This window comes from Rhinolophus sinicus, linkage group LG04, assembly GCF_036562045.2.
Source record: "Rhinolophus sinicus isolate RSC01 linkage group LG04, ASM3656204v1, whole genome shotgun sequence".
In the NCBI taxonomy this organism is placed as follows: domain Eukaryota; kingdom Metazoa; phylum Chordata; class Mammalia; order Chiroptera; family Rhinolophidae; genus Rhinolophus; species Rhinolophus sinicus.
In genome coordinates, this window is record NC_133754.1 from 106,014,651 (window position 1) to 106,027,442 (window position 12,792).

General features: G+C 34.0%; 1 protein-coding gene across 4 annotated transcripts in view; it reads left to right on the forward strand.

The window, feature by feature from the left end:
• MFSD14B (major facilitator superfamily domain containing 14B) overlaps window positions 1-12,792 on the forward strand; it is a 133,450-nt gene that overhangs the window by 48,193 nt on the left and 72,465 nt on the right. For all 4 annotated transcript variants that reach the window (XM_019719535.2, XM_074330155.1, XM_019719534.2 and 1 more), the window contains exon 3: window positions 5,009-5,071. In XM_019719535.2, coding sequence (XP_019575094.1) covers window positions 5,009-5,071 — 63 coding nt within the window. The remainder of the gene's footprint in view (window positions 1-5,008; window positions 5,072-12,792) is intronic.

Here is a 12,792-nt window from a genome sequence, read left to right on the forward strand (position 1 = left end):
CCTAAGTGGGGTAAGCCCCCTGCATAGCAGTCCATAAACTGTGGACGTGGTGAAACTCCACAGCCAGTGCAACTGAGGGTCAGTACCACCCACTGACATGTCAACAGCAATCAAGGTCCAATTATAACACAGCCCACACAGTAGACACTCCTGGAGCACCCAGCTACCATGACCAGGGAGATGGTGCCATTGGGACCCACAGGGCACCTAATACTTATGGTCACCTGGCAAGATTGGGAGACGTAGCAGATATACCTAATACATAGAAACAAAGAGAGAGGGGCAGCCAAATTGAGGAAACAAATATGTCCCAAGTGAAAGAACAGGAGAAAACTCCAGAAAAAGAACTAAACAAAATGGAGGCAAGCAACCTACCAGATACAGAGTTAAAAACAATGGTTAAAAGACTGCTCAAGGAACTTAATGAGACCTTCAACAAAGAGATAGCAAGCATAAAAAATGACATAGAAACTATAATAAAGAACCAGTCAGAAGTGAATATAATAACTGAAATGAAGAATGCACTAAAAGGAATCACCAGCAAACTAGATGAAGCAAAAGATAGAATCAGTGATTTGGATGACAGAGTAGCAGAAAACACCCAATTGGAACAGAAGAAAGAAAAAGAATCCAAAAAAATGAGGATAGTTTAAGAGACCTCTGAGACAACATCAAGCATAACAACATTTGCATCATAGGGGTACCAGAGGAGAAGAGAGAAGGCAAGGTATTGAAACCCTATTTGAAAAAATGTGATGGAAAACTTTCCTAACCTCACAAAGGAAATAGACATACAATATTCCAGGAAGTGCAGAGTCCCAAAAAAGATGAACCCAAAGAGGCCCACACCAAGACACATCATAATTAAAATGCCATCTGTTAAAGACAAAGAGAGACTCCTAAAAGCAGCAAGAGAAAAGCACTTAGTAAGCTACAAGTGAGCTCCCATGAGACTGTAAGCTGATTTCTGAACAGAAACTTTGCAGACCAGAAGGGATTGGCAGAAAGTATTCAAAGTGATGAAAAGCAAGGACCTACAACCAACGGTACTCTACCCAGCAAAGGTATCATTTAAAATCGAAGGACAGATAAAGAGCTTTCCAGACAAGATAAAGCTAAAGAAGTTCATCACCACAAAACAGTATTACAAGCAAGGAATCTTAGAGGGACTTAAGACCAAAAAACAACAACAACAACAAAATAAAAAATATAAATAATAAAATGGCAATAACTACATATCTCTCAATAATTACTTTAAATGTAAATGGGTTAAATGCTTCATTCAATAACAGGGTGGTTGAATGGATAAGAAAACAAAACCCTTACATATGCTGTCTACAAGAGTCTCAAGATTGAAAGACACACAGACTAAAAGTAAAGGGATGGAAAAATTGAATTTCATGGGTTCGGGGGGTGGGGAATCTGGGGTAGCAATTCTTATACCAGACAAAATAGACTTTAAACAGGCTATAACAAAAGACAAAGGAGGACCTAGCAATCCCACTTAGAGGACACTTTTTTGCCTTTTAACTAGTGTATTTAATATACACCAGTTAGTACACCAGTTAGTGGCAGGAATAATGGGGTAAGTATGTTTGAAGTAAGGGAGGGTATGTTGAGGGGTATTAATTGAAATGTGTCTTTTTAGTATATTAGAATTCAGCATTATTTTGTTCTTTGTACCACAGTTCTAAGTTGGCAGACTCCAACTAATGAAATACAAATGGAGTCTGTAAGTTTTTTGTTTGTTTTTTCCTTCTTTTTCCTTTTTGCCTTCTTTCCCATTGAGTAGTTATGGTAATTTTTCTCCTGTTAGAAGTGTTCTATTCTATTCCTATCATTTTTGAGGTTACCATGGCATTACAAGCAAACTTATCAAAGTCTAATATTAATCAATATCTTTACCCTCATCCAGAATAATAATGTTAACATAACTGAGGTAAATGAATTTAAACACTTTAAAATATAAAATGTATATTTACCTCATTTAAGCTTATACTGATAAGTTGTTTAATTCTGTAAAATTGAAAATAAAACATATAGCACAATTTGCTATAGTATAATTTCTTTTTAATTTAAACATTCACTGTGTTTTTTTTTGTTTGTTTTTTTATCACATCTTGTATATACTCGTACAACGGAATGCTGCTCAGCCAGGGAAGGGAATGGGTTCTTGCCATCTGCTGCGGCATGGGTGGACCTGAAGGGTATTGTGCTGAGTGGAATATGTCATACAGAGTGAAACAGATGCAGTGCGATTTTGCTTACATGTGGAATCTAAAGGACAAATTAAACAACCAAACAAAACAAAACAAACTCATAGGTACAGAGAAGATTTTTATAGTTGCCATACAGACGGGGAGTTGGGGTTAGGTAAAAGAGGAGAAGGAATTAAGAAGTACGGATTGGTTGTTACAAAGTAGTCATGGGATGTAAGGTGTAAGGAATATAATTAATAATATGGTAATAACTATGTATTTTGTCATGTGGGTACTAGATTCCGGGTGATAGATGGGAAGGGGTTGGGGAACAGGGTGAAAAAGGTGAAGGGATTAAAAAGCATGAATTGGTAGTTACAAAATAGTCATGGGGATGTAGAGTATACGGAATATAATTAATAATATGGTCATAACTATGTATAGTGACCAGTGAGTACTAGACTAGAGAGGGAAATCATTTAAGTTATACAAATGTCTAACCTCTATGCTGTATTAATATAAAATAATATTGAATGTCAACTATAATTGAAATATTACAAAGGGGGGAAGGTGAAGGGCAAGTAGTGGTTCAAATTTCTGGGTATAAAACAAGTCATGGGAATGTAACATGTAGCATAGGGAATACAGTCAATATTGTGACAGCGTGGTATGGTGTCAGATGGTTGCTGGACTTACCATGGTGATCACTTCTTTAGGTATATAAATGTTGAGCAACTATGGTATACATCTGAAACTGGCATAATGTATGTTAGCTATATTTTTAAATAAAAATCTTTAAAATTTTTAATCTGAAAAATGTCTCTATTCTCTGCAAAAGTTTGAATGAGATTACTGATATTTTTTTTCTTTAAATGTTTGGGAAAATTCACTGGGGCTGAAGTTTTTCATTTTTGCCACGATTTTTAATTACATTTAATTTTTTTAAATGAGATGTGACTAGATTTTCTATTTCTTCTAGTATCTGTTTCATGTTTTTCAAGTTTCTTCACTAAATATGTTTATTGGCATAAAGTTGTTCATAATATGTTCATTTTTTAAAAAATTAGGTATAATTGACATAAAACATTAGTTTTGGATATAGGACATAATGATTTGATATTTTTTATATTGAGAAATTATCACCATTATAGATCTAGTTAACATTCGTCATCATACATACTCGTTAACAAAAATATTTTTTCTTGTGATGAGAACTTGCATGTAGTCTCTTAGCAGCTTTCAAATATGCAATACGGTATTATTAACTATAGTCACCATGCTTTCCATTACATCTCTGTGACTTATTTATTTTATAACTGGAAGTTTGTAACTTTTTCTTTTGTAACATCACTGTTCATTTATATTTCCCATTTTCTTTGTTCTTTATTCTGACTTTTGGACCTTACATCTTCTTTTGGAAAAAGGATTACCTTCCTTCTTCCAAAAGTATCTGTTTTGTATTTCATTAGTTGGAGTCTGTAAGTTAGTAAACTCATTACTATAAGTTAGTAAATTATAGTATAGTTTTCGCTAGGTCAAAAAAATGTATATATTTGCCTTTGTCCTCAAAGGACATTTTAACTGAGTATAGAATTTCACATTGGCATTTGTTTTGTTTTCTCATTACGTAGATTATAGGACAGCATGCTTCTTGTCTGAGTTCCATTGTTACTGTTACAAAACCATCTGTTAGACTGTTGTTACTTTGAAGGCAATCTGTCTGTATTTTTCTGGCTGCTTTTTAAATATTTTTCTTTGATTTTCTGCAGTTTTAATTTGATTGTGAGTGTAGATTTCCTTTTACACTGCTTAGAATGTGTTAGGCCACTTTAATTTCTGCATTGATGTATGTCATTGGTTCTAGTATGTTCTCAGCCATTGGCTCCTAAAATAATTTTTATTGGATACTCTTTGTCTCAGCTTTTTCTTTTATATTCTGTCTATGTATTTCCATGCTGCATTCCAGATAACTTCTTTTGACCTACTTTTGGGTTCAGTAATTCTCTTTTCAGTTATGTCTAATCTTTTTAAACATATCCATTGAGTTCCTTTAAGTTAATATATTTTTCCCGTTCTGGAAATTTATTTTTCAATGTGCTATGGTCTTTTTTACAGTTTCTAGTTTGAAAGTTTCAAACTTGTTTTCTATATCTTCGAACATAGTAAGCATATTCATTTTAAAGTCTGTGTTAGGTAATTCCAAAATGTGAAGTCTTTGAGAGTCTTTGTTTTTGTTTGTTGCTATTTTTGCCCATTTCCTTTTGTATCTGATTACCTTTGATTATGTGTTGGTCATTATATTTGAAAAACAATGTATGCGTGGTTGATTTGAAGCCTAACTGATGGCCTTTTCAGCAGTTCTTTTAGATTTCTTTTCTTTTAGACATCTGGAATATGGAATCACGATAATCCAAATTTAAGGCTTAACGTTTTCTGGACAAAGGTAGGTGGCATAAAACTGGGTTGCAGGTCCATACCTGGTTGTGTATAACCCTTGTGGACCTGCTTAAAATTGTTCATGGTTGAGTGGGTAGCCAATTAACAATTTATTTTTACTGCAAATACTTTTGTAACAAATGCAACTGAATGCTGGGATTTTCTTTTTAGGTTCTTGCCTTACTTAGATTTCTGCCTTACTATCTTGTTATCTTTTCATACTTTTAGGATATTTTTCATATTTCATTGATACTTAAGATTTTTTCATTGCAGGGTTTCATCTTATTTACCTAGCCTACCATTAACAGAGGCAGAAATCTTTCCCATTAATTTGCTTTTGAATTTGTCTTGACGTTTGTTTGCTTTTTTTGTAGGTTCTACATGAAACATTTCCTCAACACACATTCCTCATGAATGGTCTCATTCAAGGTGTAAAGGTAAGAACAATTTTTGTATGGTTTTTTGTGAATGAAGCCAAGAATCCTTAGTAGTGTAACTCTGGAAGTTTAAGGGCTTTAGAAAAACAAGTACTTTTTGTTCTGGAGACCCAACTCTAAATTTTTAGCTAGATTATCAAAGTCAAAATAAAAATCCATAAGACATAAAATGATTTACTGGTAAAAGCAGTACTTTGTTTTTATTAACATGTAGACAGCAGTTTCTAAAGGGTTTAATTTTATTAACTTTTAATTATTCCACCTATCAACAGATAAAAATGGGCAAGTGTTACTGTCTTCTTTTGAGATATACTTTGAGTTTGAGGAAAAAGGAAGTACCAAGATTTAGTTGGGTGTATAGTCTTTTGGCAAGACTGGTATTCTAGCTACAACTTTCTGAGCTCTCAACCCCTTAACTAAATTAACCTTAATTTATTTTTTAAATTTTAATGTGCTATTTATCAAAAAATCAATACATTTTAAAATTTTAAATATGATGTTAAAATACAGTGTATGTTCCAGTCCCAATTTAACATAAAGCATACAGGTATAGCATCTAATTTGCCCTGCCCAGCTTAGATAATACCAATCTCTACATGATTTTACTTTGTGCTGAGCAGCACACTTTCAAGTATGTAATTTTACTAACAATTGTCACCTCAATAAACTTTAATTTAAAAAAATATGTTCTGATAATTTGCTGAATTGAATTCACAGCTTTGAGCAACGTAATTGTAAGGAACACTATTCTTTGCCTATTTTCAAAAAGAGTTTTAGAATGCTTACAATAACATAAGCAAAACAAGGCAATTTCAATTAAGGGTGAGACAAGAAGTTTTTTAATACTCATTGAAAGAAAGAGGAATATTATCAAGAATCCGGTGTGTGGTTGTTTAGGCACTAGTTTATAAGCAGTGTAAATAAAAAGAAAAATTAAACCCATGAAAGTGAGCATTGATAAAAATATAATGTAGGATTATCCTTACAATAGATTGTTGGAAAAGTTACCTCATAGATCTATTGTCTTGTAGACTAGCTAATAAAATATATTTTAGTCTCATTATGCAAAATAAAACCAATTAGGTCTACATCCTAAAGCCAAGCAGCATGCCACACTTTCACTTAGAGACATTTATAGTGTTATTCTAAAAAAAGCATAAAACAGAAGGCTTTTGGATTGATTCAAAAGCTTGGACAAGACTTACTCAACTCCAATAACGGTTGAACTTCAACTTACTGAATTTTAACAAAAACTTATGTTAATATACTTTAATAGTTGGTCATTGTTTCAGAGGTGGGGGTATAATAATAGAATCCTACAGCAAAGCATATCTATATTAAGATATCTTAATATGCATGTGAGCACAGTGAAATGAATATGGCTTCAAATTGCTTTAGCTTTAGATCTCTGCTCTGCACCTTACTAACCATGTTACCTTAGTCTTGTAATTTAACCTCCCTAGCCTCAGTTTCATTATTCATGAAGTGAGAAGGATAAAAATCTTCCTAATAGGGTGATTATGAGGATTAAATGAGCCATATGTATAGCTATTAACAAAGTACCTTCATATGCTAAATCTGGTGCATGTTGTAAAGAAAAGTATGTGAAAACCAAAAACTAATGGAAGGAAATCTTGGTGACTATTTCTCATACTGGTTTGGGCAACGATTTTCTTTTTTTAGGGTAAGAATTCATAAAGGAAAAGATTGAGTCATTTACATAAATATTTTAACTTTGGTAAGTCAAAATCATCATCAAAATTAAAAAGACAAATGGCAAAGTAATAGTTAGACATTTACACCCCTCATAAGGTGATACCCCCCCAATCTGGTACCCCTCTGACATATATATCGGTTACAATTCCATTGACCATATTCCCTATACTATACTTTATTTCCCATGAATAAATATATATTTTATATATATATATATTTAATTATATTTGGTAGTCAATATTATTCTACTTCAGCTTATCTGCAGTAGCATCTCTTGAAGTGAGGGAGCTATGAGAGGTGCGTTCTATAGCAACACTGCTCAAAGTGTGATCCACAGACAAAAATTGGTTATGATTTGTAATAGGTAAGAACAGAAATTGAGAGCAAATATTTAGAAACCTTAATAACAATTTGACAGAATAACTAATAACCGTTGAATCTAATAAAAAGTACTATTAAAAAATTTAAAAAAAGACAAATGACAAAATATTTTTGCAACATATATAATAAAAGGAGGAATATAAAAGCATTCTCAGAGTAGAACATGGGAAAATTCCTGTATCCTGGAAGGGCGTAGAAGGACGTAAGCTGGCAGTCTACAGAAGATGTCAGGGTAAAAATAAATTTATCACCAGTAAGCAGTGAATCTCAAATGAGATGATATTTTCATATATAGATTGGTTTAAAAGTTTAAACTGACAAGAACTAGTTAGTGTATGTAAATTGTGCCCCCATGCACTCTTGATGAGAGGATATAAATTGGTGTAGCTTTTCCAAAAGGCAGTATTTTAAGATCCTTAAAAATATTCACATATTTTAACAAAGTAATTCCATTTCTAGATAATTGTTCTAATCAAACAAAGTTATTCAGAGATTTGGGTAAAGGGCTATTTGTAATAGTAAACATGGAAATAATTAAAATACCTTAAAATTAAAAGAATAAATATGTTGTGATACAGCCATATGATGTAATACAGGCATATAAAAAACACATTTTTGAAGAACACCATGTAATGTATGCCACAAAAAGGATATAAAACTATACGAGTTATAGTATGGTTTTAGTTTTGTTTGGTCCCAAATACATGTGTATTAGTAGGGGGGAAAGGATTAAAAAGGAATCACCTGAAGTTTGAAAGTGTGTGGATTTATGGATGATTTTTAGTTTTCTTTTTTATATCTTCTGTTCATCTTTGTAGACTTTCTACAGTTAAGTTTTGCTTTATGAGTTTACTATTATGATGCATGGAAGAGAAGCTTTAGATTTGGGGTGAGCATCAAGAAAGGATATAAATAAAAATAGTTCTGTGAATTCTTCAGTTTTAGTTTTGGGTGTTTTGTTTTATGTTTTGCAGTAGCTTTATTAAAATATAATTTACATACCATGCAAGTCCCCCATTTATGCAATCATCAGTACACAATCAACTTTAGAACATTTCATCACCCCCAGAAGAAATCCTGTACCCGTTACCATGTTTCCCCGAAAATAAGACCTAGCTGGACAATCAGCTCTAATGCATCTTTTGGAGCAAAAATTAATATATGACCCGGTATTGTATTATATTATATTGTATTATATTATATTATTATACCCAGTCTTATATTAAAATAAGGTTGGATCTTACATTAATTTTTGCTCCAAAAGACACATTAGAGCTGATGGTCTGGCTAGGTCTTATTTTCGGGGAAACATGGTAGCAGTCACTCCTCGTTTCCCCCTGACCTTTTCAGCCTTAGTTAAGCACAGATCTACTTTCTTCTCTATAAATTTGCCTGTTCTGGACATTTTATATAAATGGAATCATACAATATAATAGTCTTTTGTAATGGGCTTCTTTCACTTAGTATAATACAGTGTTTTCAAGGTTCACCTGTGTTGTAGCACATATTAGTACTTCCTCCTTTTTGTAGCGAAATACTATTCCATTGTATGGCTAGACCACACTTTATCCGTTCATCAGTTGATGGACATTTGGGTTGTTTTCCACTTTTTAGCTACTGTGAATAATGCTGCTGTGAACATTTGTGTACAGGTTTTCATATGGGCATGTTTTCACTTCATCCTTGGTGTGTACCTTTGAGAATAATTTCTGGGTCGTATGGTAACTTGATTTATTTTATTTTATTATATTTTAAATAAACTCTTTCTTAACTCTGTTTCTGACAAGTAATATGTATTCCTTATCAGCTAGAATTTTTTAAGCTGGGTGGCTCAAGCCTTGGACAACAATTTCTTTTATCTCTACACTCACTCCCTTGATGATATTGTCAAACTTATCACTTTCAACTCTATAATAAATACCTTCTTAGACCTTTGCCCAGAACTCCAGACTTGTATATCCAGTTGCCTACTTGACATCTCTATCTCTATGACCGATAAGCATCTCAAAGTTAACGTCTCCAAAACTAAGCTCCTGATCTTCCCCTTTAGCCTGACCAACTCACAAGTCTTCCTCATTTCAGTTACTGGCCATGCCATTCTTGCTCAGACCAAATCCCTGGAGTCAGTCTTGACTCCTTTCTCTTTTGTATCCCAAACGCAATCCATCATCAAATTCTGTGGTTCTACCTTCAGAATGGATCTATAATCAAAACACTACCTGGTCCCTTTTCAGTAGTGTTCCTGATAAAATATAAGCCAGCTTGTGGCTTTCTTCTTAACCAATCTCACTTTCTCCCCAGGCAGCATCCCTTTTCTCTCCTCCAGGCCCTGTTGACCTTGCTCCAGCCACACTGCCTCAGTCTGTGTTTGCCCGAGGGCTTCACACGTACTGTTTTTCTACTTCGATTGCTTTTCCTGATATTGACAGGCCTCACTCCCTAACTCTCAGCTCTTCATCCAGGTGTCATTTTTCAGTGAAACCTTCACTGACTACTTACTGTTTTGAATAATGTGTCCTGTTCTCATCACTCCCAGTCCCCCTCCTCTGCTTTGTTTTTCTCCAAAGCATTATCATCTCACCTCTGACATGCTGTATATTTTGCTTTATTTTTATCTTGTTACTGTGTGACCTCCTCACCACTCCGCTTCAGACTGGAACTTCCTTGAAGTCATGGATTTTTATCTGCTTTGCTAGCACCTAGTACCTAGTACATATTGGGCACTTGCTAGGCACTCAGTAAATATTGTCAAATTTACATTTCTTTCCAGTCTTTTTCTGTGCATTTTTATAAGTCAAGATCCAGCTTACATGGAGAATATAACTGTATCTTTTTTCTTATATCAGCAATCACTAATTATATCATAATAGTTTCCCCCATTTCATTAAAAACTGTGTGAAATACAGGTAGCCCTCTCCTCACACATTCTACTATGCACAAATTTCAGTTACATGGATCAGTTAAATAACACCATTTCCCCCAACAACACAATTTAAATTACCGTTACCATGGTATATCAAATCTACATGACTGCATAAAGTACAAACTGCTGCTTGCTCCTCAGTCCACAAAACACCACATAAATAACAGATTTCTGACCAGTCACGGCATTTCATCGTGTCGGTAACTGGTCACTGCGCATGTCTTAGTTCACACAAGGTTAGCAAAGCATGTAGTTGTGTTGCCTCCTGGTCTCCAGATAAACCTACATGACAGTTTACAAAAATCAAAAGAGGGAATTGGCCAACAAGGATGAAAGTGGAGTAAGAAATAAATAGTGATAGTAAAGTGAGATTCACATAGAACCTCAGTGGAATTATAGAAGAAATAGCTGATTGGGGCATGTTGGAGAGACTAGGTGTTCAGCCAAAAGAAATTAGTGAAGATAAACTTACCAGTATAACTGAGGAAAATGGTTGGGATGCAAAGGATGTCATAGAGAAAGTGATGATGTCATAGAGGAAGTGATGTCATAGAGGAAGTGATGCCAGCAAAAAGCTTCACATTACAGGAACTCTCAGAGATGATATTTCATGACATTGAAAGGGATAAAATATTGAAAGCTGATTCCGCCTTAGAAAGGTGTATGACAATTTGCAATATATACAGCCTTAGAAAGGTGTATGACTATTTGTCAATACATACATTGACTTAGGAAGAAGGCAAGCACTGTTCATACAACTCTTGATAAGTTTTTTTACCAAGAAATAGAATACTTTAATTCTTAATGTTTTGAATTACAGTGTACTAAATAAATATTAGTTTTATCTTTTTTCATTTCACTAAACATTTATAACTGACAGTAACAAAGTTTCCAGTGTTCTAACAAAAATTTCTAAAGTTCATAGAACAAATCAGGATATCTCATTGATTAAAATCACTTTACACGATTTTAGCTGTAGTTATTTTTACAGTCCTGCACTACTATGCAAAGCAAGAACTACCTGTGTTTTTGAAATGGTTATATACTATTTCATTGTATGACTATACCAAATTTATTTATCTATTTCCCTATATAAATTATTTCTAATTTCAAACTATTGAAGATAATTATGTAATAAATTTTTAAAAAATAAATCTTTGTGGGTTTTGTTTTTTATTGTTTTCTAAAGATGGAGTTGTAAAGATATAACTAGTGATTAAAAAGGTTTGGACATTTTTAAAGGTCTTGCACATATAATACCCCATTGTCTCCTAAAGCAATTGTGCCATTTCACACTCTCACCAGCAGTGTGTGTGTCTGTGTCACCATGCTCTCACACAAGTATTACTTCTCAGATCTTCACCAGTCTGGTAGCTTGAAAATGATGTCTCACTATTAATTTTATATTAATATATATTAATATTTCTTTGATTACAAGTAAGGTTGGGTATTTTTACATATATTTGCTGGCTACTTCAAGTTTTTTGTTTATTTTTTTTAATAAAGATTGAGTATTTCTAAAGAATGCACTTTATTTTATAATAATCCCCTCATATTTTAATGATTATTAATTTATTACCAGTTTATCTTAACAATTACAAAGAAAAAAACCCTTAGACCCACTTCTCAGATTCCCAAAGTCTTACCTTTCCATCACTTTTCTACAGCAATTTTTCTTTTGTGGAATTGAAACATGTGGTAGACATTGTTACATGAATATCAATAAGAAGTTGTATCAGTCGGGGTTCTCCAGGAATTGGCTCACATGATTGTACAGTCGGCAAGTCTGAAATACGTAGGGCAGGACTGCAGACTGGCTGGAAATCTCAGATTTTGCTCCTAAAACCATCATCTGATTGGACGAGGCTCCCATACTGTTGAGGGTAATACTACCTTTAAAGCCAACTGTTGCAGTTGTTAATCACATCCACAAAACACTTTCACAGTAACACCCACACTAGAGTTTGATTAAATAACTAGGTACTGTAGCCTAACCAAGCTGACACATAAAACTAACCATCATAGAAGTTTGGCTCCACTTTGTCAGAAGTATTGAGATACTGTGGTTTGATTGACCACTGGTTAATATTTATTACAAAATTAGGTATCTTCATCAGTGTCCCAAACTAAAGCTAAGTGGGCTGGATGTCCAGGGTTGATTTATGCCTGGAGTGACCAGTATAAAGAGGGTGCTCTAAAATAGGCAGTCTTAATATTGTCTAGTTTTGACATCACTGTGAGGCTTTGGAAAAAGGGAGAAAATAGAAGACCCAGTGAGCCAGCTCAGGACTTGACCACAGGGGTTCACATGCAGATGTGGTGCTTCATAGGCTAGATTTGACCATCAAGTCTGACCAAGGAGAGGACCACATGGATTCTCTGCCAGGACGTTCTTCCAGGGACATTTAATACGTCAAGAGTTTTTGTAGTCTATAGTCTGAGGAGTTGCTGCTGAACTGCCCATCCTGCTATTTAAATGAATTAAATCATCAAGCAGTGTTTAGCATAGTTGCTTAGCATAAGCATACACAGAAATTGTTGGATGATGTTTTTAAGAATTAAAAACAAAACAAAACCAAGATACCTTTAAAGTCCCCTCATGGTTACTCTTTGGGATTAGCAAGTACAAAAATGCTTTCTCTCTCTCTCTCTCTCTCTCTCTCTCTCTCTCTCTCGCACATGGACGCAGAGAGAGAGAGAG